Source organism: Triticum aestivum, chromosome 1A (genome assembly GCF_018294505.1).
Source record: "Triticum aestivum cultivar Chinese Spring chromosome 1A, IWGSC CS RefSeq v2.1, whole genome shotgun sequence".
Classification (NCBI taxonomy): domain Eukaryota; kingdom Viridiplantae; phylum Streptophyta; class Magnoliopsida; order Poales; family Poaceae; genus Triticum; species Triticum aestivum.
The window spans coordinates 238,568,558-238,592,358 of record NC_057794.1 but is presented as its reverse complement, the minus strand read 5'-3'; the positions used below and the strand labels follow the sequence as shown (position 1 = coordinate 238,592,358).

Below are 23,801 nucleotides of genomic sequence, written 5' to 3'. Positions count from 1 at the left end.
TCTACTTATGATAAAGAATTATATGCTCTTGTTCGGACTTTAGAAACATGGCAACATTATTTATGGCCCAAAAAATTTGTTATACATTCTGATCATGAATCTTGGAAACATATTAAAAGTCAAGCTAAACTGAATCGTAGACATGCTAAATGGGTTGAATTCATTGAGACTTTCCCTTATGTCATTAAACACAAGAAGGGTAAAGAAAATGTTATTGTTGATGCATTGTCTCATTGCTATACTATGCTTTCACAACTTGACTTCAAAATATTTGGTTTGGAGGCCATCAAACATGAATATGTGCATGATGCTGATTTTAAAGATGTAATGCAAAATTGTAAGGAAGGGAGAACTTGGAACAAGTTTGTTCTTAATGATGGATTTGTGTTTCGTGCTTACAAGCTGTGCATTCCAGCTAGCTCCGTTCGTCTTTTGTTGTTGCAGGAGGCGCATGGAGGAGGATTAGTGGGACACTTTGGCATCAAAAAGACAGAGGATACACTTGCTACACACTTCTTTTGGCCAAGGATGAGACGGGATGTTGAGTGTTTTGTTGCTCGCTGCACTACATGTCAAAATGCTAAGTCACGACTCAATCCTTGTGGTTTATATATGCTTTTACCTGTACCTAGTGTTCCTTGGGAGGATACATCTATGGACTTTGTTTTAGGTTTACCTCGAACAAAGAAGGGGAGGGATAGCATATTTGTTGTCGTGGATAGATTTTCGAAAATGGCACACTTTATACCATGTCATAAACGATGATGTTGTTAATGTTGCTGATTTGTTCTTTCGTGAAATTATTCGCTTGCATGGTGTGCCAAATACTATTGTTTCAGATCGTGGTACTAAATTTCTTAGCCACTTTTCGAGATGTTTATGGGCTAAGTTGGGGACTAAACTACTTTTTAGTACTACTTGTCACCCCCAAACTGATGGACAAACTGAAGTAGTCATTAGAACATTGTCTACTATGCTTAGGGCTATTTTGAAGAATAATAAGAAAATGTGGGAAGAATGCTTGCCTCATATTGAATTTGCTTATAATTGTTCATTGCATTCTACTACTAAGATGTGCCCTTTTGAAATTGTGTATGGGTTCCTACCTCGTGCACCTATTGATTTGTTGCCTCTTCCATCTTCGGAGAAGCTTGATTTTGAAGCTAAAGAACGTGCTGAATTGATTTTAAAAATGCATGAGTCAACAAAGGAAAACATTGAGCATATGAATGCTAAACATAAACTTGCTGGAGATAAGGGTAGAAAACATGTTGTGTTTGCACCTGGAGATCTAATTTGGTTACATTTGCGTAAGGATAGATTTCCTAATTTGTGCAAATCAAAACTAATGCCATGTGATGATGGTCCTTTTAAGGTGTTAGAGAAAATAAATGATAATGCATATAAACTTGAGCTGCCTGCAGATTTTGGGGTTAGTCCCACTTTTAACATTGTAGATTTGAAGCCTTATTTGGGTGAGGAAGATGAGCTTCCATCGAGGACGACTTCATTTCAAGAAGGGGAGGATGATGAGGACATCAATACCATTGTTACACCCACAGCCCCTGCTGATATACATACTTGACCAATTACTAGAGCTCACGCACGCAATTAAATTATCAGGTACTTTTGTTTCTTGGTAATGATTCTAATGTTCATGAGAATATGATGCTGCCTAAATTGGATACATTTGTTTTGCTTACAAATGAAGGGCCTGGAATGGATAAGAGGGATGAACACTGGAGCAAGACCAAGCATGGAGATGATGGCATGCGCAAGGGGATCAAGAACGAAGTTACAAGTGATGATTTCAAGACTTTGAAGCCACCATAAGGAGTGCATGAAGCCTTGGACGAAATATACAAGATGCCACATCATAAATTTCGTCCAGAGGCTATTCTAGGTGATGTGTCACCTTATTATTGGGCCAGGCCCATGTATTTTCGAAATACTTAAGTACAGGCTATTTTTAGAGTCCGTATGTGTGGGGAAACAAGAGTTAGGGTTGGTTTCGGACCCCTCCTCCAAGGGCCACGAAATTCCCCCCTCTTCCTCCATATATACAGCCTTTAGGGCACTGTCTAGACTTTGGGTTTTGTTTAGATTTAAAATTCGCCATAGCTGCAACTTCGCGTACTTTGTTTGTGTTCAACGACCAGACCAAGGCGTCACAAAACCCCACCTTGATCAATAAAGCTTTCATCTTATATTCGTAATATCCAGATTGCAATCTCAGTTTCTTGCTTGTTCTTCATTTGCTCGCAGGAAACAGACCCTCGTGGTCAGGTTGACCGTGCTCCGGCATGGTCAATAACCCCTCGGAAGTTGGTTTAGCGATTGCTAAGGCGCGACGTCTCGCATGTTCGTAGTCGGATCGTCAAGGTCGACTCCCACAGAAAACGATAGCCACCATCTCATCGAAATGTCGGGACACCTTTGCCTCTATCACCACCTCTTGTTAGTAGTCTGTAGGATCATATTCTTGTGTGTTTCTATTGATGCTAACCATGGCAGGATCACAAGCCGACGAGACTGACTGGGAGAACATGACGAATAAGGAGTTGCATGATAAATTTCAGCAAATGATGAGTGGACAGGTGCAAGATGTGCTAAACAGATTTGAAGAGGCCATGAAGAAGATAGAAGGCATGGAGAAGACGTTAGAAACAAAGCTCAATAACAAGTTTAATGAATTGCTCGTGCGTCTTCCACCACCACCACCGGCTGCACCTAACGAACAACTACTAGTAGTACTACTACAACAACTACTACTACTACCTCGACGTCGCAAAACAACCCTCCGCCGAGCGAGCTGTGTCCCTCTTGCGCCTGGCCAAACTGTTGGTGCTGCTGTTGATACTTCTGTGGCTCCTGCTGCTGATAACGAGGAGGATGATTATGCGGGAGATTACGAGGATGAGGTTGATCAAAATCAGAACTACGTGCAACCACCAGCACCACAACCACCAGGTCGTCCACATGCAAATAATCACAATGGTAGGGCTCCCCCTCAGGTACGAGATCATGACCATCTCCCTAAACTGAAATTGAATATTCCACCATTTGAGGGTAGATACGTTCCTGATATATATCTTACTTGGGAGTAAGAAACCGAACAACGTTTTACATGTTTAGAATATCCCGAGGAGAGACGTGTTGCTGCTGCACTTTGTGCTTTCACTAGTTTTGCTTGTGTGTGGTGGTCTGAACATCGTAGATTATATCCAAATAATATTCCAACTACTTGAGCTGCTTTGAAAACTACTATGCATACTCGTTGGGTTCCACCATATTATCAACGTGAATTACTTCAAAAATTGCAGCGTTTAAGACAAGAAAAAAATTCTGTAGAGGAATATTATCAGGAATTACAAACTGGCATGATTAGATGTGGTATTGTTGAGGATAATGAAGCTATGCTTGCACGTTTTATGGGTGGATTAAATAGAGAGATTTGGACCATTCTAGAGTATAAGGAGTATAATAATATCACTCGTTTATTCCATCTTGCTTGTAAAGCTGAACGTGAAGTGCGGGGTCAACAGGCATTGACACGAACTAACTATTCTGCAGGTCGACCTTCCTCATGGACACCACGTGCATCCTCTACTTCCACACATTCTACTGCATCGGCACCTCCATCAGCTGCCACCTCCAGCCGTGATACAAGAAAGCAGGCACAACCACCCCTATCTACCAAGAGCACACCTGTCGGGCATGTACAGAGCTCTTCCTCTTCCATGGCATCAATGGGGCACACAAGTGATATTATTTGTCGTCGTTGTAAGGGAAAAGGTCATTATGCGAGGGAATGCAAATCTCAGCATGTGATGCTTGCTACTAAGGATGGTGGGTATGAGTCCGCTAGTGACTATGATGAGGAGACTTTGGCTCTTATTACACGTGAAGAACACGGTGGAGATGATTCTGATCATGAGGCGCAATACATGGCTCCTGAAGACGCTGACAAGTATGAATGTTTAGTTGCTCAACGTGTTTTGAGTGTGCAGGTCACACAAGCTGAGCAAAATCAGAGGCATAATTTGTTCCATACAAAGGGAGTTGTGAGCGAACGTTCTGTTCGCGTCATAGATGGAGGGAGCTACAGTAACTTGGCTAGCATGGAGATGGTGGAGAAGCTATCTCTCACCACAAGACCACATTCACATCCTTACTACATCCAATGGTTCAACAACAGCGGCAAGGTTAAGGTAACACGTATTGTTCGTGTGCATTTTAGTATCTCTACATATGTTGATTATGTTGATTGTGATGTGGTACCTATGCAAGCATGTTCCTTATTACTTAGTAGACCATGGCAATTGGATAAAAATTCTGTACACCATGGTAGAAACAATCAGTATACTCTTGTTCATAAGGATAAAAATATTACTTTGCTTCATATGACTCTTGATTCCATTTTGAAAGATGATATTAATAGAGCTAATAAAGCAAAATAGGAGAAAAACAAGAGTGAAAATTAGATTGTGGCAAAAGAATTTGAGCAACACATGAAGCCTAACAATAAACCATCTAATGTTGCTTCTGAAATTAAATTGAAAAGTGCATTTTACTTGCCACCAAATCTGATATTGATAATCTAGATTTCAGCAAATCTGTTTGCTATGCTTTTGTGTGCTAAGAGGCATTATTTTTATTCGAGGACGTGCCTTCCTCTTTGCCTCCTGTTATTACTAACATTTTGCAGGAGTTCGCTGACGTATTTCCACAAGACGTGCCACCGGGATTACCACCTATTCGAGGGATTGAGCATCAGATTGACTTAATTCCCGGTGCTTCGCTACCCAACCGTGCACCATACCATACCAATCCAGAGGAGACGAAGGAGATTATGCGTCAAGTCCAGGAGCTACTCGACAAAGGTTATATTCGCGAATCCCTTGGTCCTTGTGTTGTTCCTATTATTCTAGTGCCGAAAAAAGATGGTACATCGCGTATGTGTGTCGATTGTAGAGGCATTAATAATATTACTATTCGTTATCGTCATCCTGTTCCTAGGCTAGATGATATGCTTGATGAATTGAGTGGCTCCACAATATTCTCCAAATTTGATTTAAGTAGTGGATACCATCAAATTCGTATGAAATTGGGAGATGAATGGAAAACAACATTCAAAACTAAGTTTGGTTTATACGAGTGGTTAGTCATGCCTTTTGGGTTAACTAATGCACCTAGTACTTTCATGATATTAATGAACAAAGTTTTACATGCTTTCATTGAACGATTTGTGGTAGTCTATTTTGATGATATACTAATTTATAGTAAATCTTTGGAGGAACATTTGAAACATTTATGTGATGTTTTTATTGCTCTACGTGATGCACGTTTGTTTGGTAACATTGGAAAGTGCACCTTTTGCACTGACCGAGTATCTTTTCTTGGCTATGTTGTTACTCCATAGGGCATTGAAGTTGATAAAGCCAAGATTGAAGCTATTGAGAGTTGGTCACAGCCCAAAACGGTCACTCAAGTGAGGAGTTTCCTTGGCCTCGCTGGTTTCTATAGGCGTTTTGTGGGGGATTTCAGCACCATTGCTGCACCTCTCAACGAGCTTACAAAGAAGGATGTGCCTTTTGTTTGGGGTACCACACAGGGAGAAGCCTTCACAGTATTGAAAGATAAGTTGACACATGCTCCTTTACTCCAACTTCCTGAATTTAGTAAGACTTTTGAGCTTGAATGTGATGCTAGTGGAATTGGATTAGGAGGTGTGTTATTACAAGATGGCAAACCTGTTGCATACTTTTCTGAAAAATTGAGTGGGTCTAGTCTGAACTATTCTACTTATGATAAAGAATTATATGCTCTTGTTCGGACCTTAGAAACATGGCAACATTATTTATGACCCAAGGAATTTGTTATACATTCTGATCATGAATCTTTGAAACACATTAAAAGTCAAGCAAAACTGAACCGTAGGCATGCTAAATGGGTTGAATTCATTGAGAATTTCCCTTATGTCATTAAACACAACAAGGGTAAAGACAATGTTATTGCTGATGCATTGTCTCGTCGTTATACTATGCTTTCACAACTTGACTTTAAAATATTTGGTTTCGAGGCCATCAAAGATCAATATGTGCATGATGCTAAATTTAAAGATGTATTGCAGAATTGTAAGAAAGGGAGAACTTGGAACAAGTTTGTTGTTAACGATGGATTTGTGTTTCGTGCTAACAAGCTATGCATTCCAGCTAGCTCTGTTCGTCTTTTGTTGTTGCAGGAGGCGCATGGAGGAGGATTAATGGGACACTTTGACGTGATGAAGACGGAGGATATACTTGCTACACATTTTTTTGGCCAAAGATGAGACGAGATGTTGAGCGTTTTGTGGCTCGCTGCACTACATGTCAAAAAGCTAAGTCACGACTCAATCCTCATGGTTTATATATGCCTTTGCATGTACCTACTGTTCCTTGGGAGGATATATCTATGGACTTTGTTTTAGGTTTACCTCGAACAAAGAAGGGGAGGGATAGCATATTTGTTGTCGTGGATAGATTTTTGAAAATGGCACATTTTAAACCATGTCATAAAAGCGATGACGCTATTAATGTTGCTGATTTGTTCTTCCGTGAAATTATTCGCTTGCATGGTGTGCCAAATACTATTATTTCAGATCGTGATACTAAATTTCTTAGCCACTTTTGGAGATGTTTATGGGCTAAGTTGGGGATTAAACTGTTTTTTAGTACTACTGGTCACCCCCAAACTGATGGACAAACTGAATTAGTCAATAGAACATTGTCTACTATGCTTAGGGTTGTTTTGAATAATAATAAGAAAATGTGAGGACAATGCTTTCCTCATATTGAATTTGCTTATAATCGTTCATTGCATTCTACTACTAAGATGTGCCCTTTTGAAATTGTGTATGGTTTCCTACCTCGTGCACCTATTGATTTGTTGCCTCTTCCATCTTCGAAGAAGGTTAATTTTGATGCTAAAGAACGTGATGAATTGATTTTAAAAATGCATGAGTTAACTAAGGAAAACATTGAGCGTATGAATGCTAAATATAAACTTGCTGGAGATAAGGGTAGAAAACATGTTGTGCTTGCACCTGGAGATCTTGTTTGGTTACATTTGCGTAAGGATAGATTTCCTAATTTAGTGGTATGAATATAAACTTGAGCTTCCTGCAAAGTTTGGGGTTAGTCCCACTTTTAACATTGCAGATTTGAAGCCTTATTTGGGTGAGGAAGATGAGCTTCCGTCAAGGACGACTTCATTTCAAGAAGGGAAGGATGATGAGGACATCAATACTATTGTTACACCCACAGCCCCTGCTCATATACATACTTGACCAATTACTAGAGCTCGCACACGCAATTAAATTATCAGGTACTTTCGTTTCTTGGTAATGATTCTAATGTTCATGAGAATATGATGCTGCCTAAATTGGATACATTTATTTTGCTTACAAATGTAGGGCCTGGCATGGATAAGAGGGATGAACACTGGAGCAAGACCAAGCATGGAGATGATGGCATGCGCAAGAGGATCAAGAACGGAGTTACAAGTGATGATTTCAGGACTTTCAAGCCACCATAAAGAGTGCATGAAGCCTTGGATGAAATATACAAGATGCCACTTCATAAATTTCGTCCAGAGACTATTCTAGGTGTTGCGTCACCTTATTATTGGGCCAGGCCCATGTATTTTCGAAATACTTAAGTATAGGCTGTTTTTAGAGTCCGTATGTGTGGGGAAACAAGAATTAGGGTTGGTTTCGAACCCCTCCTCCAAGGGCCACGAAATTCTCCCCCCCCCCCTTCTTCATCCATATATACAGCCCTTAGGGCGTCGTTTAGACTTTGGGTTTTGTTTAGATTAAATTTCGCCATAGCTGCAACTTCGCATACTTCGTTTGTGTTCAACGACCAGACAAAGGCGTCACAAAACCCCACCTTGATCAAAAAAGCTTTCCTCTTATATTCGCAATATCCAGATTGCAATCTTAGTTTCTTGCTTGTTCTTCATTTGCCTGCAGGAAAATAGACCTTCATGGTCAGGTTGATCATGCTCCGGCGTGGTCAATAACCTCTCGGAGTTGGTTTAGCGATTGCTAAGGCGCGACGTCCTCGCACGATCGTAGTCAGATCGTGAAAGTCGACTTCCTCCAAAACGAAAGCCACCATCTCATCGAAAGACGGGACACCTTTGCCTCTATCAGAGTAGGAGTGAGTTTACCTCGGTTTCGATGGCACGTGCTTGAGCTCTTGTCATAGGTCCACGTGGTGCTTGGTGTGTTTGTGTAGAGTCCATGGGGATGATGGAAGGATGCTCCTCATCAAATCAACTGATGACAACGCCACTGCCACAGCACAGGTGACGCGACATGTCGTCCTTTTTGGAGGACCGGAGGCTGCCGGAGAATCCGCTACCCTCTTCTTGGTTCTCTTCTTGGTACCATGATGACATAGAGAGGGAGACGATAGAAGGATGGGGAAGATGCAAGGAGGAACAGAATAAAGAGGCGCTTTTATGAAAGAGAAAGAAGGGCGCCTCCTTCCTGACAAAATGGGGATCTAGGTAGAGGAATTAATGCCTCGCATGGCGCATAACTCCGGGTGTTAGCGCTCCACACGGAACTTAGAAACCGCTTCCCTAGTTTCAGAGGAAACTGCATCGTGTTCCCACTTACGGAAGAAGATAAACACTTTTATTCAACCATCCCATTAAATGGTTTGGCCCCATCCATAATGACAGAAAAGGAGGTACTCTTTCAAACTATGCAACCACAATCGTTATGGGCAGGCGTAGGGGCTACTTACAACATATTTAATATAGGGGTATCATGAAACCCCTATCAAATGGGCTCGTTTGAAAAAAAACATAAACTGACAAGAAAAAAGCCATGGTTTTTTACTATCCAAATTAGTAAAAATCGATGGCATCTGAGGCATGCATTAATCTTCAAATACGCAGCTACTACCATACCGCGGACCACAGACGATCCTGTAAGTCAAAAACGTCAGTCATGGTGCCATCGGAGCCCAGAGCCCCGAGCATCCAGCACATGTGTCATGAGGACAGGTAGTCCTTGCCGCACACTCCACCAATCATGCATTAAATGCTTGATCAGGCTGCTCAACGTAGCTCGACGCAGGTAGTCTACTTAGAGGGACATCTGATACAAGATCACAAACACACGCACACCATAGTTAGTACTGCAATAGTCAAGCACCACCCAAGGAGATCAATCAGCAAGCTTAGAGAAGTACAGATAGGAGTGCTCCGGCACTCATGCTAGGACCCCGGCCACCACCGGTCACACCCCGAGCACCTCTTCTATAACACAACGAGCACCTGTACTTCCCACTCTTTTTTTTTTTTGAGAAGTTGTACTTCCCACTTTGATATCAATAAGAACTATCCGTGGCAGCCTGAACCTGTAGAAAAATCCTTGTATCTCTTGTGGATTTCTTTTGGGTGAAACGGAACGTTTTAGCCTCTTGCCAAACTCACAAATACATGGTATCCTTATCCCTTGTGTCTTGACTTTACACTCCAATAGTAGCATAGGCCACCTCCCGGAAATATGCTTTGGGTGCTCTCAAACATTCTGGCCCAAACATTTCGACCACCAACTTTGCAAATTGCTTCACACACTTGATGTAAGTACTCTCTCCAGGAGAAGTCATCCCACGAAGACATTTACACAATACTTTGCACTACAATCCCATCACAATCCAATCTTATATCACAACAAAAAATAAAAACAAATACCTGGTTTTCCGTCGAGCAGCAATGGGCACGAAGGTGAATTCCGGACGGTGTAGCTCACCATGAATGAGGCGGTCGCCAGGCTGGCTATGAATGAAATGGGAATGTACTTGCTGCCGCCAGGCAGTTGGGGGTTGAAGCCAGAGCAGCGGTCACCTCACCAGCCGATAGCCGAGAGCTCAGAAGGAGCAGCGACCCGTTGATGGTCGCGGCGGTGACAAGGGCAGCAACTAATCAACTTCCACAACGAGCCCCGGCATTGCAGCGGCCATATCGGGCCATATCGGACGGCGAAGGGATAAGGACAGCCAGATTCATTGCAAATCAGACAGCAACAAAACCCCAATCGGCATCGGGGGTGGTGGCAGGCTCCGGAGCAGCGAGAACGGGTGGCAGGGTGACGGCTTGGCCAGGGGTGGACAACAGACTCACCTAGGTGGCGGGCAGCAGCGAGAACCAGCCAGAATCAATGTGAGATGGTTAACTTCAGCGTGGTTGGCATTAACATGGTTGTGTTTGGTTTTTGAGGCCACCAATAGGTGTTGCAAATATGCAGCACTTGCACAAAATTTCAGGACTGCGGGAAAAAGAAAAAATTGGCGCCAAATAGAGATACATCATCTGTTGGAACAATGTTTTGCCTCCAAATTCCCCAGATGGCAGTTTTGTAACAAAGATACATCTGTTGGAATAATGTTTTTGTCTCCAAATGCCCCAAATGGCAGTTTTTTGGGCACAGCAGGGCGACCGTTTTACATCATGTGTTGGAGATGCTCTTATTGACAGTTGTCTTGCCACACGGTAAATATAAGAGGCTGGCAACAAAAGTCATCCAGCCTGGTCAAAATCTAAGTCATGCAAGCCACAAAATCATTGGTAGAATTCATGTTATATACAGTCTACACTTTGACAAAGGTATAGCTAGCCAGGCTATTCAAGTTCCATCCTCGCTTTTTGAGGTTTTCAACCAGCAAATTCAGTACGAAACCGAATTAGACTCAAACGAAGCAACCTTCTACATAGACGGCGCCTTCTCCAAGCAGCCAAAACACACATCACAAAATGTGCACATTTACTGCCAACCAGCTCAATGGATTAAATTGCGTCTGCACAAAATGATGCTATTTCTTTCCATTGCTGGAAAAGAGCTTCTGTGCTGCACCATTCTTCCAAACACTTCGCACAGGCAACCCAGTTTGCAGGACTTGTGTCTCCCTTACAGGTCGTTCAGGGCTCACATCAGGATGACTAAAATCAAGTGTAGCCAATGAGTTGTCACCCAACCGAGCTCTGAGAAACTTTGATGTCTTCTTCGATTGTTTGTTGTTACTGCTGCTGCTACCCTTGCCCACATACCTACTAGTGCCAGACGCCTTTGAAATGGCAACTGGATCACCGTCTAGACCCATATTTGTACCACAGGATGACCCTCCAGCTGATAGTGGGATTTTTTCCTTGGAAGATCGATACCCATCCTTCGAAAGCACTGCAGCCTCTCCTTCTTGAGCCTTGTTGTTCAACTGAAGCTTCCTTACAGTGTCCATAAAGCTATCAGCTAGCGATTCACTTGCATCCTTAGCAGGAGCTGTTTCTGCATCAGGTGTTTTTCCCTTCCCCTTATTTCTACGCTTGTTCTCTTTCACAGTAATGGTTCCACAACCGTCGTTTTCTTGGAGACTTCTAAAACGCATGTTGGTGTAATAGGCATCAGCAAGTTCCATCTGCTTCAGAGGATCAGGCAACAACTTAGCCATTTCAGGAACAAGATGTGATATACCAAACTGCTCCACATACGAGAGATACTCTGAAGTATCAATGACGCCTTGACGGTATTCACTAGCAATTTCTTTGAACGCAGAGAACCTATCCTCATCCATTCCTAATGCAACACGCATTCTTTCCACAAGGGATTTGTTTGCTTGCCGAACATCCTCCACAACAGGCAAAGGTTGGCTGCTTTGCGGTGGCAGTTGCTTTTTATTGCCATAAGCTGTACTTGATGCCTGGGCAGAGGACCCACCAGAAACAAAATTAGGGGTCGAAATAGAGTGCTTCATCTTGTTTGAAGCTCTGGAATTCCATGCTGAACCGCTGGAGGCAGATGGCATGAGCCCATTTTCTCTTGTTGATTGAGTTACAATCCAAAGTTGAGAAGAACCAGAGAGATGTAACCCCTGCTCAGGTGTAGGCCATGTCTGGGTGGAAGTGGAAACATGAGGTACAATCTCAGGATTTTCAGCTGTTTGAGACTGAGCAGAATATAGTACCTTCACGGTGCCCTTACTACGTTGTTGCAGCCTTGATGCAAGTGTGTTCTTAGCAAGACTTTGCAACCCCTGTTGTGTTGAAGCAGAACCCTTGTTACTTGACCCAGGCAATGGAGGGAATAATGATTCATCACCAAGCCTCGCAGAACCCCTTGAGCTCTGATTAAGAGCCAGCGCATACCTTGATTGCTGCTCTGAGACGGGAGGAAACGAGGTTCCATAGGGAACAGCATCCATCCTGGCATCAGGAATATCCTGATCTTGAAGTGGAGGAAAAGACAACTGCTCGAGCAAGCGACCATTCCCTAAGCTTCGACCAGTTTCTGTTCGACCAGAACTGGAACTGACACTTAATGACTGGAAAGGCCCTGCAACACTATCAACTCGACTTCCAAGGCCATGGTCTGCAGTTGCACTGCCATCCCGCACAGGTAATGAGAAATCCCTGTCAGGTCTGTCATGGTGAGCATTACGACCCCTACCTCTGCCACGCCTTTGATCTTGCTCATTCCTTTGGTATATAAAACTGGTAGGTATCTGACAATGCCAGAATAGAGTATTTAGCCCAAAGCAATAGAAAACAGATACAGATGAGCCAATCAATATTGGAACTAAATTGATGGCTAAATAAATGGAGGGGCTAAAGCACAAAAAGGAAAGCAAGGAATAAAGAGGTCTTAAGAGAATGAACAAACCTGAAGTGCCGCATTCCTCTGGGCACGAGACATCCGCCCACCATGCTCCATAGCATTATGTCTCTGTAGAAATAAACTAGTAGGTCAGTACATAGGCCCAGTGGCATGCCCCCTGGTAGTAATACACTTTAATACTACTAAAACAATAGCTTCAACTAAGCTTACCTTGATCTCTGCGTCACTCTGGAAGACAACAAATTTCTTGGCCAAACATGCATCATCTTCACAGAGGAAATGATCTTTACGAAAATGCATCTGAATCGAATTAACATCAAGCAATTGAATGAGAAAGTGACACAGATAACAAAGGAAGGTCACTAAAACATAGACATCAATAAGACTTAAAGATATGGATTGATAAATATGGACAGGAGTCACGAATTACCTCTAAATCATCATAGTTCCGGAAATAATCATACTGCCCAGGATGCTGCCTGTAAGCAATTACAATGTCAGCACATGTCATAAGTTTGCAACAATGAATTAGCTAAGGACGTAGTTGCATAATACCTTTGACATATGTGGCACGAATAGTGTTCTCTGGACATATGTGTGTAAAGCTCATTATCTCCATATAATGGATATTTACAAAATTCACACACTGGGTGTCCTGCAAAACCACTGCGTTCAATCTCAGAGCCATCCACCTCAGAGTCACCAGTTTTTGTATGCTGAGCTAACTGTGCCCTTGTATAAAGCTTCTGTTCACAAATGAATACCTGCTCAACATAGTAACTCGTTCAGCAAATGATAATCCCAAGAGAAATCATTTTCTAGCATCACATTTAAAATATACACCCTCTGTTCCTAATAGATATAAGACGTTTTGGCAGTTCAATTTAAACTGCCAAAACGTCTTACATTTAGAAACAGAGGTAGCATCTACTAAAGGGGCCACAGAAAAAAAATAGACAATGATTCTGTTCACCGTTGGATAATACAAATAACCCACAAGATTCACCTACTTTGTATAAAAAGGCACAAAGTGATAAAAAAATAACTGTCACACCACACCCTAAAAAATAAATAAAATTGAAAACTCACAATTGTCAGGAAGTTGAAGGATATAACAGTAGCCCAGGTGTGTTAAAATGCATGCTATCGAAACAACCTGAACTTCCTCAACAACAAAAAAAACAGAAAAAGGTGCCTAATTATATAGTATAACATTTGGTTACATAGGTTCCACATGCTTCTCAGGCAGGCTTTGCATGTCAGTCAAAATGTTTGTCCACACAATTTTATAAATAATATTTCACAAGAAAACGGATGTGTGGTGGAGCACTTTCACATAGCAAGATAGCATATATGGACAAGGATAATCAGACATATACAGAGAATTCTAAATGTTTTTATACCTACTTTCCATGGTTCAGACGGACTGTCATTGTTACGTGAAACGAAAACTTACATCGCTATTTACCCATAGTTTAACTATAACTTGAAAACAGAAACAGGTCTCCCTCAAACAGGTTTACTGGGCTGAATACTGATTAGAGGTGGCGTCAGCGAGAACATGCATACATAACCAAGTACTTAATAGGTATGATGGGTATAGCTGGGCAAATGCTCAGGATGATGGGGCATAACCAGGTGAGTACTCGAAATAGCAGTACAGTAGTTTCACATCCTTTATCTCTGCGCCAGAAGTTGCTGCTGCCACACCTCTGTACATAGCTGCGGGCTGCTACTGCCTGCTATTACATATTCCTTACCAGAGGTAGCTGCCGTTGCTTCATCTAGTTTAAATATCCTAATAGGATGAAATGCTGGTTTCAATTCTACATGGATACCCATATATAAATACCTATTTAATGAGGTCACGGCAAATTACCTACACGATGAGCTTGCCAAGCAAGCACCCATTACCAAGTTTTAATGTTTTATAACCATGAATTGTAGCACAAAAGCACCAACACTACATGAGTCTACTCGCTTAGTTAAAGCGATAGCATAAACAAATATCTACCATAAATTCCTGACCTTAACTGGATTCCACATACGGAAACTGAAGGGGGCCCACAGAGAAAACGGTGAGAAAAAGGTTGGACATTAAGTTAAACTAACTAGATAATTTGCAAACAGGGTCTGATTTTCATCCTAAATTTGCTCACAAGGGAGAAAACCATCAAATACAACAGAGTTGGTGTCACAATAGTAACTAGATTTAGTCCTTCTGAAACACGAGAATGACAATATAGGAAGGAGAAGAGAGTATATGTGGTCAAAATATTCACCTTTCTCCCCTCCAAGCAAAGATTACACATGTATAACCTATGCTGATGGAACAAATGTCCCTTTAGCTGATCAATGCTCTTGAACCTGCTTCGGCGCTTTGCTTGTGCTGCCTGACCAACCTGGTCCTCAGCTTTGTCACATACACTACAAGAAAGTCGGCACATCGCCCTTATCATCTTATAATGATCAGCATCATCAAAGTATGCCTTTGTATCCTCATGGTACCAGTACTCCCCCACATTTCCCTCATTTGCCTCAGTGGGCAAAACAGAGAAATCCGAGATCACTTTTGTGTAATCTCCCATGGCCTATAAAATGTTCATAGAAGAAGGTGAAATCCTGTGAGTTATGAAGAAAGCATGCATAAAATAAGGCGTCAGATCATGTTCCAGGAGGCTTTCCAGATACTCCCATCCCCTTTAGGCTGGCACTATGCACAAACTAGAATACTAATCACCTGAATCAGCATAAACATATAAAACTCACATATTTCTCTTTTCCTGACTAGCTATACTGTAAGCACAAATGCACTTAATCGGCAACGCAGTGAAGATGCCATGTATCAACAAAAAAATACAGGAACCATGAAAATCTCAAACCACTTAATCATTGGACAAATCAAAATTCGAATAAAGCATGCGTACGATAATAAAAACAGCTTCCGGTCCTGCATAATGAAACAGAAGATCCGCTGAAATTCCAACTTTGGGCAAACCAATCCAGAATCGATACAGTGACCTGAGCTCACCTCATCAAGAAACGAGAGATCAAAGCTATCATACTGGTGCGCTATTACTCAGAACTTTCACCATCCAAACAGTAGAACAAAACTCGGCGCCCATCTAATTAACTAGCTCGAATTCGCATACTACCCAATCAAAGACCCCAAGATCCAACCACGCCACAGATCGATAACCAGCCGAACAGATGCAGACCATAGCGGCGAACCTTTGTGACGAAGACGGAGGGGCAATCCGTCTTACAGATGCAGCATAGAGAATCCTCGAGTACGAAGCGAAGGCGGACGACGCAGGTTGAACACACCTCGCGGTGCCCGCACGGCCCGTAAGCCACCCATTCGAGCGCGTCCGCGCACACCGCGCAACTGTCATCCATCTCGGCAGGCTGCAGAGGTCGGTAACAGCGGAAGAGGGGTCGGCGGCGGCGGCGGCGAGAAAGGGTTAGGGTGGGGAAGAAGGCGAGAAAGTTCGAGACAAGATGAACCGGTTTGGCTTTTTAGGGACTCGTATTTGCCGATTGATGATTAGGTAAAAAAGAAACTTTTTTTTATGTGGAATCGGGGCCAAATACTATTTTGACCCTAGTTTTATGTTGGGAAACCGGCCCACCTACGGTGCGGCGCGAGAGGCCCGCCCGAGGCGTTCCACACTTAACAATAAGTCAAAATCACTAATTAAAGAATACTCGTTGCAAAGAACATTTCACTTTTTTAGGTCGTGACAAATAGCGACCATACAGCGCGCCATTTGTCGTCACCTGAGAGTTTTCTCTTTTTTCGTAGATCTATTTATTCAAAACGTTTTATCTTTTAAACCGTGCGTTCAAATATCGAACCGTTTTCATCATTGAATTCCTCGCGTCGAGATCTTCAAAACTAGATCTCATGTTGATAAGTTTTGACGAATTTTTTTTCATGAAAAAACCGGACAAAAAAACCAGAAAAAAAACTGAACCGGAAGCACGGTTTTTTTCCTTTTCGAAAGAGGCACGCCCGTGCCTCTCGTGAAATCACACCTGTGCCTCTCGTGGAAGCAAAACCATGACTCCCATGAAAGGAAAAAACAGAAAACGCGTTTTTTTTCGTTTTCAAGAGGCACGGCCGTGACTCTCGTGAAATCACAACCGTGCCTCTCGCGGAAGCAAAACCGTGACTCTCGCGAAAAAAAACAGAAAACGCGTATTTTTCCCTTTTTGAGAGGCATGGCCATGCCTCTCGCGAAATCACACCCGTGCGTCTCGCGGAAGCAAAACTGTGGCTCTCGTGAAAGGAAAAAACAGAAAACGCGTTTTATTTTTCCCTTTCCGAGAGGCACGGTCGTGACTCTCGCGAAAACACAATCGTGCCTCTCGCGGAAGCAAAACCGTGATTCTCGCGAAAGAAAGAAAAAACAGAAAACGCGTATTTTTTCCTTTCCTGAGAGGCACGGCCATGACTCTCACGAAAGCGCAACTGTGCCTCTCGCGGAAGCAAAATCGTGACTCTCGCGAAAGAAAAAAAAACAGAAAACGCGTTTTGTTTTTCCCTTTCCAAGAGGCACGGCCATGACTCTCGTGAAAGCACAACCGTGCCTTTCGCGAAAGCAAAACCGTGACTCTTGTGAAAGAAAAAACAGAAAACACGTATTTTTCCCTTTCTGAGAGACATGGTCATGACTCGCGAAAGAAAAAAACGGAAAACGCGTTTTTTCCGTTTCCTAAAGGCACGGCCGTGACTCTCGCTAAAGTACAACCGTGCCTCTCGCGGAAAATAACCGTGACTTTCGCGAAATAAAAAAAAAGTGTTTTTTTCGCGGAAAAAAATCAATTTTTTTATCGAAAAGCTAAGGAAGACCGGGGAAAACCAAAACGTCAAAAAAACGGAAAAAACTCGTTTAAAAATCCAAAAACGCGCGCGGAAAAATAAAAAAACAAAATCCGGAGGGAGCGTCCAGAGCTCGACACGTGGCGAATGGCTGAGATCGCGCCATGTGGCGCTGATCGTTGCGAGGCTCCCGAAGGAGCGTTCGTTATCTAGTTGCTCCCACGATAAGTGGGTATGTCCTCAGCAGTTCCTATTTTACTCCCAACGAAGCAGTTCTTAGTATTGCGTCTGATTTTACTTCATTTGAGTATTTTTCGTCCACCTCCCATCCTGTCTGGTTTTATTTCGTTCATTCCATCACACATAAGGAAAAAAATCAGTCCCTCGATCTATTTCCTAAGTCGATCATCAGGACGCCCCTGCCGCCAGAGCCCTTCGCCACCGCCGAGATCCGAGAAGAGCCGCCGCCACCGAGGTCCAAGAGGAGCCGCCGCCTCCAGGTCATCACCAAGGTTCGCAATCGCCGACATTGAGGTCCGAAAGGAGCCGCTGCCGCACCGTCTTCCTCCTCCGCCAATCTCCGAGGCGCCCTACTCGTGGGCTGCCGCCGCCTCGCAGAACCCTAGGGCAGGGCAGGGGGTGGTCGTGTTGCGGGCAGCAGGAGCGTCGCCAGTTAGCGAGAGAGGAAGGGAGTGACGACGATGTCTTCGTGCGAGGACAAGGACTCCGCCACCACGCAGGCCGCAGCGACCACGGACATGGAGCTACTGAAGCAGTTTTGGCGTAACGAGAAGGCCGCGCTGGAGATCCTCCACTTCGACTCCGCCCTCGTCTCCCATACCCTATGGCCATTGGTAGTGTCGTCATTCTTCACAATATTGAATGTTTCTGATTCTTCACGACCTGTGCTGAAACCAGGAGGAGACGTTTGATGACTTCACGGATAACGGCATCGATGACCTAGTGGTTTCATTGTACCAGATGGAGCTCGACCACACGCTCTTCCTGCTCTGCTCCTACGGTCATACCTACGCCTCCGCCTGCAAAAGCTCAGACTGAATTCAGTCTCTATAGTCTGTACCGCATAGTGGTTCAGTTACTGACTGAAATGTTGCATTAGGCAATTACTTGACCTCATCGTACTGCTGGATGTAGATTGAAAAGTACATGGCGTGCATCTCCAATTCTGACGACCTCTTGAGCTAGTTGATGCAGGAGGAGCAGTGATTCACCAAGAGGTATCTCTCAAATCGATCGGACTGTCTATTGGTTGTTTGTGCTTGTTTTTTGGTTGAAATGACCTCCCTCGTTGGGTTTGTTTTGTTGGAAGCTGCAAGGAGATCACGGAGAAGCATCTCAGAGTAGTCGGTGCTGTAGAAGCTTCCCTACGGTCATGACTCGGTAACAAGGCAATCATCATCGAGCACGGAGGATGACATGGGTACTCCACTTGATCTTGAAATTAACATCACTTCTTTGTCACAGTTGTTGCCTCCACTACGCGCTCGACCTAGCTCCTGAGCCCCCTACCGGGCTCGACCTCCCGCTGTATTGATACGTCTCCAACGTATCTATTTTTCCTAACATTTTTCCTCTTGTTTTAGACTCTAATTTGCATGATTTGAATGAAACTAACCCCCGACTGACGCTGTTTTCAGCAGAACTACCATGGTGTTGTTTTTGTGCAGAAATATAAGTTCTCGGAATGGAACGAAACTTTGTGAGGAACTTTTATATAATAAAAGATAATTTCTGGAGCCAAGACCTACCGAAGGGGGGGTGTAGGTGTCAAAAACGGCGGATCTCGGGTAGGGGGTCCCGAACTGTGCGTCTAAGGTCGATGGTAATAGGAGGCAGGGGACACAATGTTTTACCCAGGTTTGGGCCCTATTAATGGAGGTAATACCCTACGTCCTGCTTGATTGATATTGATGAGTATGAGGATTACAAAAGTTGATCTACCACGAGATCGTAATGGCCAAAACCCTAGAAGCCTAGCCTGTAAGATTATGATTGCCTCTATAGACTAAACCCTCCAGTTTATATAGACACCGAAGGGGCTAGGGTTGTACAAAGTCGGCTACAGAGAAAGAAATCTTCATATCTGAACGCCGGGCTTGCCATCCACGCCAAGGTGAGTCTCATCCGGACACGGAAGAGAGTCTTATGTCTTGTATCTTCACGGCCCATGTCCAACAGGTCGGACGCCCAAGGACCCCTTAATCCAGGACTCCCTCAGTAGCCCCTGAACCAGGCTTCAATGACAAGGTGTCCGGCGCGCAGATTGTCTTCGACATTGCAAGGCAGGTTCCTCCTTCGAATACTTCAAAACAACCTTCAAACACAGAAAACGTGTCCGGCTCTGCAAAACGAGTACCACACACATACGCAGAGAGTATAATATTTTATGAGTCCAATCCACGGACAACTTTTGTAGCGTGACATCACGTCCCAGCCCGGTCATTATTTCGAACCATTTTTTTAGCCTCCTGCTCCATGTTTTAAGATGCGATTTTATTGGCACGTCTTGTCGAAGCAGAGATCGTGTCCCCTTATTACGGAATTCTCATCAATATGGGCATGGATAACCCAACCGTTCCGTTGGCATGATCCCTTGGGAATAGGCAGTCTTTTAAGGCCTATGAGGAGGCATTTGATATTCATTGCCTTTATAAAGGGGCACAGACCCGTCTTTCTCCTTCGCGCCTACCTATTCCTCAAACTTTCCAACCTTGAGTTCTAGTACCCAGGTTTCGACTTAATTGCTCCGAGCCTCTCAGTCATGTCCGAACCCAGCCCTCAAGGCCGGTGGGTGGCCTCCTCTGTCATAGAGGAGGATATCGTGAAGCTCCGGCGGCAAGATACCTGACCGCGGAAATCCCCCATAGGCTCCCTGCTAAATGACAGGTTGTTCCTACTCCCAGATCCAGCGAGAGAGTTGTATTCATCTCCCACTTCCTCTGGGGGCTAGGGTTCGCTCTCCATCCCTTCGTCCGCGGACTCATGTTCTATTAAGGGCTAGATTTTCACGATCTAGCTCCGGACTCCTTTCTTCACATCTCGATGTTTATTGTCATGTGCGAGGCCTTTCTCCACATTCCCCCACACTTTAGTTTATGGCTCAAGACCTTTAATGTGAAGCCGAAGGTAATCGAGGGGAAGCAAATAGAGTGTGGTGGTGCTATGGTGAACAAGCTTGATGTAGGGTAGGAACCCTAATCGGCCGATCTTTCACGAAAGGAGTGGATCCCACGATGAACACGAAGAACACGACGAGGGAAACGAGGGGGAAATCACAAGGGGAACACAAGAGAACACTCAAACCGACAAGTATGATCACACATGTGCTAGATCCACGAACACAAAGGGAGATACAAGATCCAAAGTCAACAACGGACGATACAAGAGGTGACCGGTTTTCTCCGTGAGGAGGTCTTGAATCCACGAGGGGATCTTCTCCACGAGGAGGTCTTGAATCCAAAGGGATCTTCTCCGAAGAGGGGCCGCGGTCTCTCTCGTGGAGTAGATCCAATGTGGATGAGCAATGCTCTATCTCTAAATATGAGCTAAACCAATGCTAACCCTAGCTAGGATGAATAGGAGGTCTATTTATAGTCTTAGTGCAAATGGGGGGCGAAAGGAGGGGGTACATGGGCTTCAAGCCCGAAACTGGACACAGCCAGGTACCAAACATCCGCTGGGGACTGGTCGTCCGGTGTGTCATGGGCGGCCGGACGTCCGGTGGTTGCCGGTCGTCCGCTCGTTCTGGCTCAGATGCTGGTGTAGCGGATTTCTGGTGGTTGCCGGTCGTCCCGACCGGTCGTCCGGTGGCTGGGACTTCTTCTCCAACTCTCCTTCTTCTCCGTCTTCACGTCCATCTTCCTCTTCTGATCCTCCTTGCTCCTTGGCTTCTTCATGGCCAACTCCTTGATACCTGAGTATGCACAATGTCTCCGTTTGAGGTAGTAGCCATGTCTCATGTGCATCGAAGTGGAAATGTGAGAGGAGAGATGTCACCTCGGTTTCGAGAGCTCTTGCACGTGCTCGTGTCATGAGTCCGCTAGGCACTTGGTGAGGTGATGGTAGGTCCATGGGGATGACCTTGGGATGCTCCGCATCATCTCCCTTCCCTTGGGGAAGATCCGTCCTCGGATCAAATTCTTCATCGCCATGGTAGGGAGAGAGATCTTTGACGTTGAAGATGTCGCTCACGTTGTACTTGTCAAGCGAGAGGTTGATCTTGTAAGCGTTGTTGTTGTAGCATGCAAGCACCTTGAAGGGTCCATCCGCTCATGGTCGAAGTTTGGACTTGCGTTCTTGGGGAAAGCAGTCCTTGCGAAGGTGTAGCCACACGAGATCACCAATGTTGAAGACCATGGGGTGCTTGTTGATGTTGAGCTTGGTCGCAAGTCGTTGTACTTGGCGCTCGAGAGTATGTCTTGTATCTTCATGCACCTTATTGAGATGAGTCACACGTGCACTTGCGTCCAAATTGATGCGCCCTTGGAGTGGTAGAGGGAGAATGTCCAATGGGGACAAAGGGTTGAATCCGTAGACGACCTCGAAGGGGGACTTGCCGGTTTTGGAGTGTCTTGCACGGTTGTAAGCGAACTCGGCGATAGGTAGACACTCCTCCCACTCCTTGATGTTCTTCTTGATGAGTACTCGAAGTAGAGCGGAGAGTGTGCGGTTGGTCACCTCCATTTGGCCGTCGGTTTGTGGATGATACGCCATGGAGAAGAGTAGCTTGATTTCGAGCTTGGCGTATAGGGTCTTCCAAAAGTAGCTAAGGAATTTGACGTCGCGATCCGAGACGATCGTCTTTGGCACTCCATGTAGACGCAATATTTCCCTACAAAAGAGATTAGCAACATGTGAAGCATCGTCTATCTTGTTGCAAGGAATAAAATGTGCCATCTTAGAGAAACGGTCCACAATGACAAATAATGTATCCTTTCCATTTCTAGTCCTAGGCAATCCAAGTACGAAATCCATGCTAATGTCTTCCCATGGTTGATATGGAGCTTTGGACTTAGCTTTGCGACATGTAGAGCATCGGTTGGTGAATCGGTTAACATCGCGAAACATCTTGGGCCAATAGTAGTTCTTGGAGAGTGTGGTGAAAGTCTTGTCGCGTCCAAAATGTCCCATTAAGCCTCCTCCATGAGATTCCTGCAAAAGCAACAAACGAAGAGAAGACTCAGGGATGCAAAGCTTGTTAGCTCTCATAAGATATCCATCTTTGATGTAATAGCGTTCCCAAGAGGTGTGCGTCAAACATTTGGCATAAGGAGTAGCAAAAGTAGGATCATGCTCATACAAGTCTTTTATATGCTCAAAGCCAATGACATCTAATTCAAGTTGAGTAACAAGCATGCATATGCGGGAAAGGGCATCCACCACAATGTTTTCCTTAGCTTTAGTGTACTTGATGACATAAGGAAAAGACTCAATAAATTCACTCCATTTAGCATGACACTTGTTCAACTTGGTTTGGCCCTTAAGATACTTGAGCGTTTCATGATCGGTATGAATGATAAATTCATGAGGGCGAAGATAGTGTTCCCATTCATGCAAAACATGGACTAAAGCATATAGCTCTTTGTCATAGATGGGGTAATTGAGTTGCGCTCTAAAAAGTTTTTCACTAAAGTAAGCTATGGGGTGCTTCTCTTGTGTTAACACACCTCCTATGCCATTACCACTAGCAACGCAATGAATCTCAAAGGGTTTGTCGAAGTTGGGTAATGCAAGCACGGGAGCATGAGTAAGCAAATTCTTAAGCTCGTTGAAAGCGGTATCTTGGGATGGTCCCCAAACAAAAGGCGCATTCTTCTTGCTCAAAGCATGTAAAGAAGAAGCAATGGTGCTAAAATCTTTCACAAAGCGATGATAGAAACCCGCAAGGCCAAGAAAGCTACGCACTTGTTGCAAGTTGGTTGGTTGGGGCCAAGTCTTAATAGCATTGATCTTGGACTCATCTACATGAACACCCTTAGAAGATACAACAAAAACCAAGAAAACGAGCTTGTCAACGCCAAAAAAGCATTTCTCCATATTAGCATAGAGATGCTCGTTTCGAAGAGTTTGCAAAACGGTTCAAACATGGGTGACATGCTCTTTAAGAGACTTGCTAAAAACAAGGATATCATCGAACTAGACCACAACAAACACACCAATGTAAGGGCGAAAGACATGATTCATAAGACGCATAAAAGTACCCGGTGCTTCCGATAGACCCATAGGCATGACTAACCACTCATACAAGCCAAACTTGGTTTTGAAAGCGGCTTTCCATTCATCACCCTC

General features: G+C 44.1%; 1 protein-coding gene and 1 pseudogene across 2 annotated transcripts; one reads left to right on the top strand and one right to left on the bottom strand.

Annotated features, from left to right (window-relative positions):
- Nucleotides 1-10,407: 10,407 nt before the first annotated feature.
- On the bottom strand, nt 10,408-16,197 carry LOC123044092 (E3 ubiquitin-protein ligase ZNF598). Of its 2 annotated transcripts, XM_044466742.1 has the most exons (8): nt 15,899-16,197; nt 14,950-15,258; nt 13,223-13,431; nt 13,098-13,146; nt 12,878-12,967; nt 12,713-12,775; nt 12,018-12,554; nt 10,408-11,945 (listed from the first exon to the last, which is right to left on the bottom strand). In XM_044466742.1, exons 1-8 carry the CDS (start codon nt 16,064-16,066, stop codon nt 10,872-10,874), a joined length of 2,499 nt encoding a protein of 832 aa, XP_044322677.1. In that variant the 5' UTR covers nt 16,067-16,197; the 3' UTR covers nt 10,408-10,871. The 2 variants fall into 2 exon arrangements, with proteins under 2 accessions (XP_044322677.1, XP_044322671.1); XM_044466736.1 differs by having other exon boundaries at nt 10,408-12,554; nt 15,899-16,196.
- A 1,996-nt stretch (nt 16,198-18,193) lies between these two features.
- On the top strand, nt 18,194-19,013 carry LOC123180446 (uncharacterized; annotated as a pseudogene).
- The last annotated feature ends 4,788 nt before the right edge of the window (nt 19,014-23,801 follow it).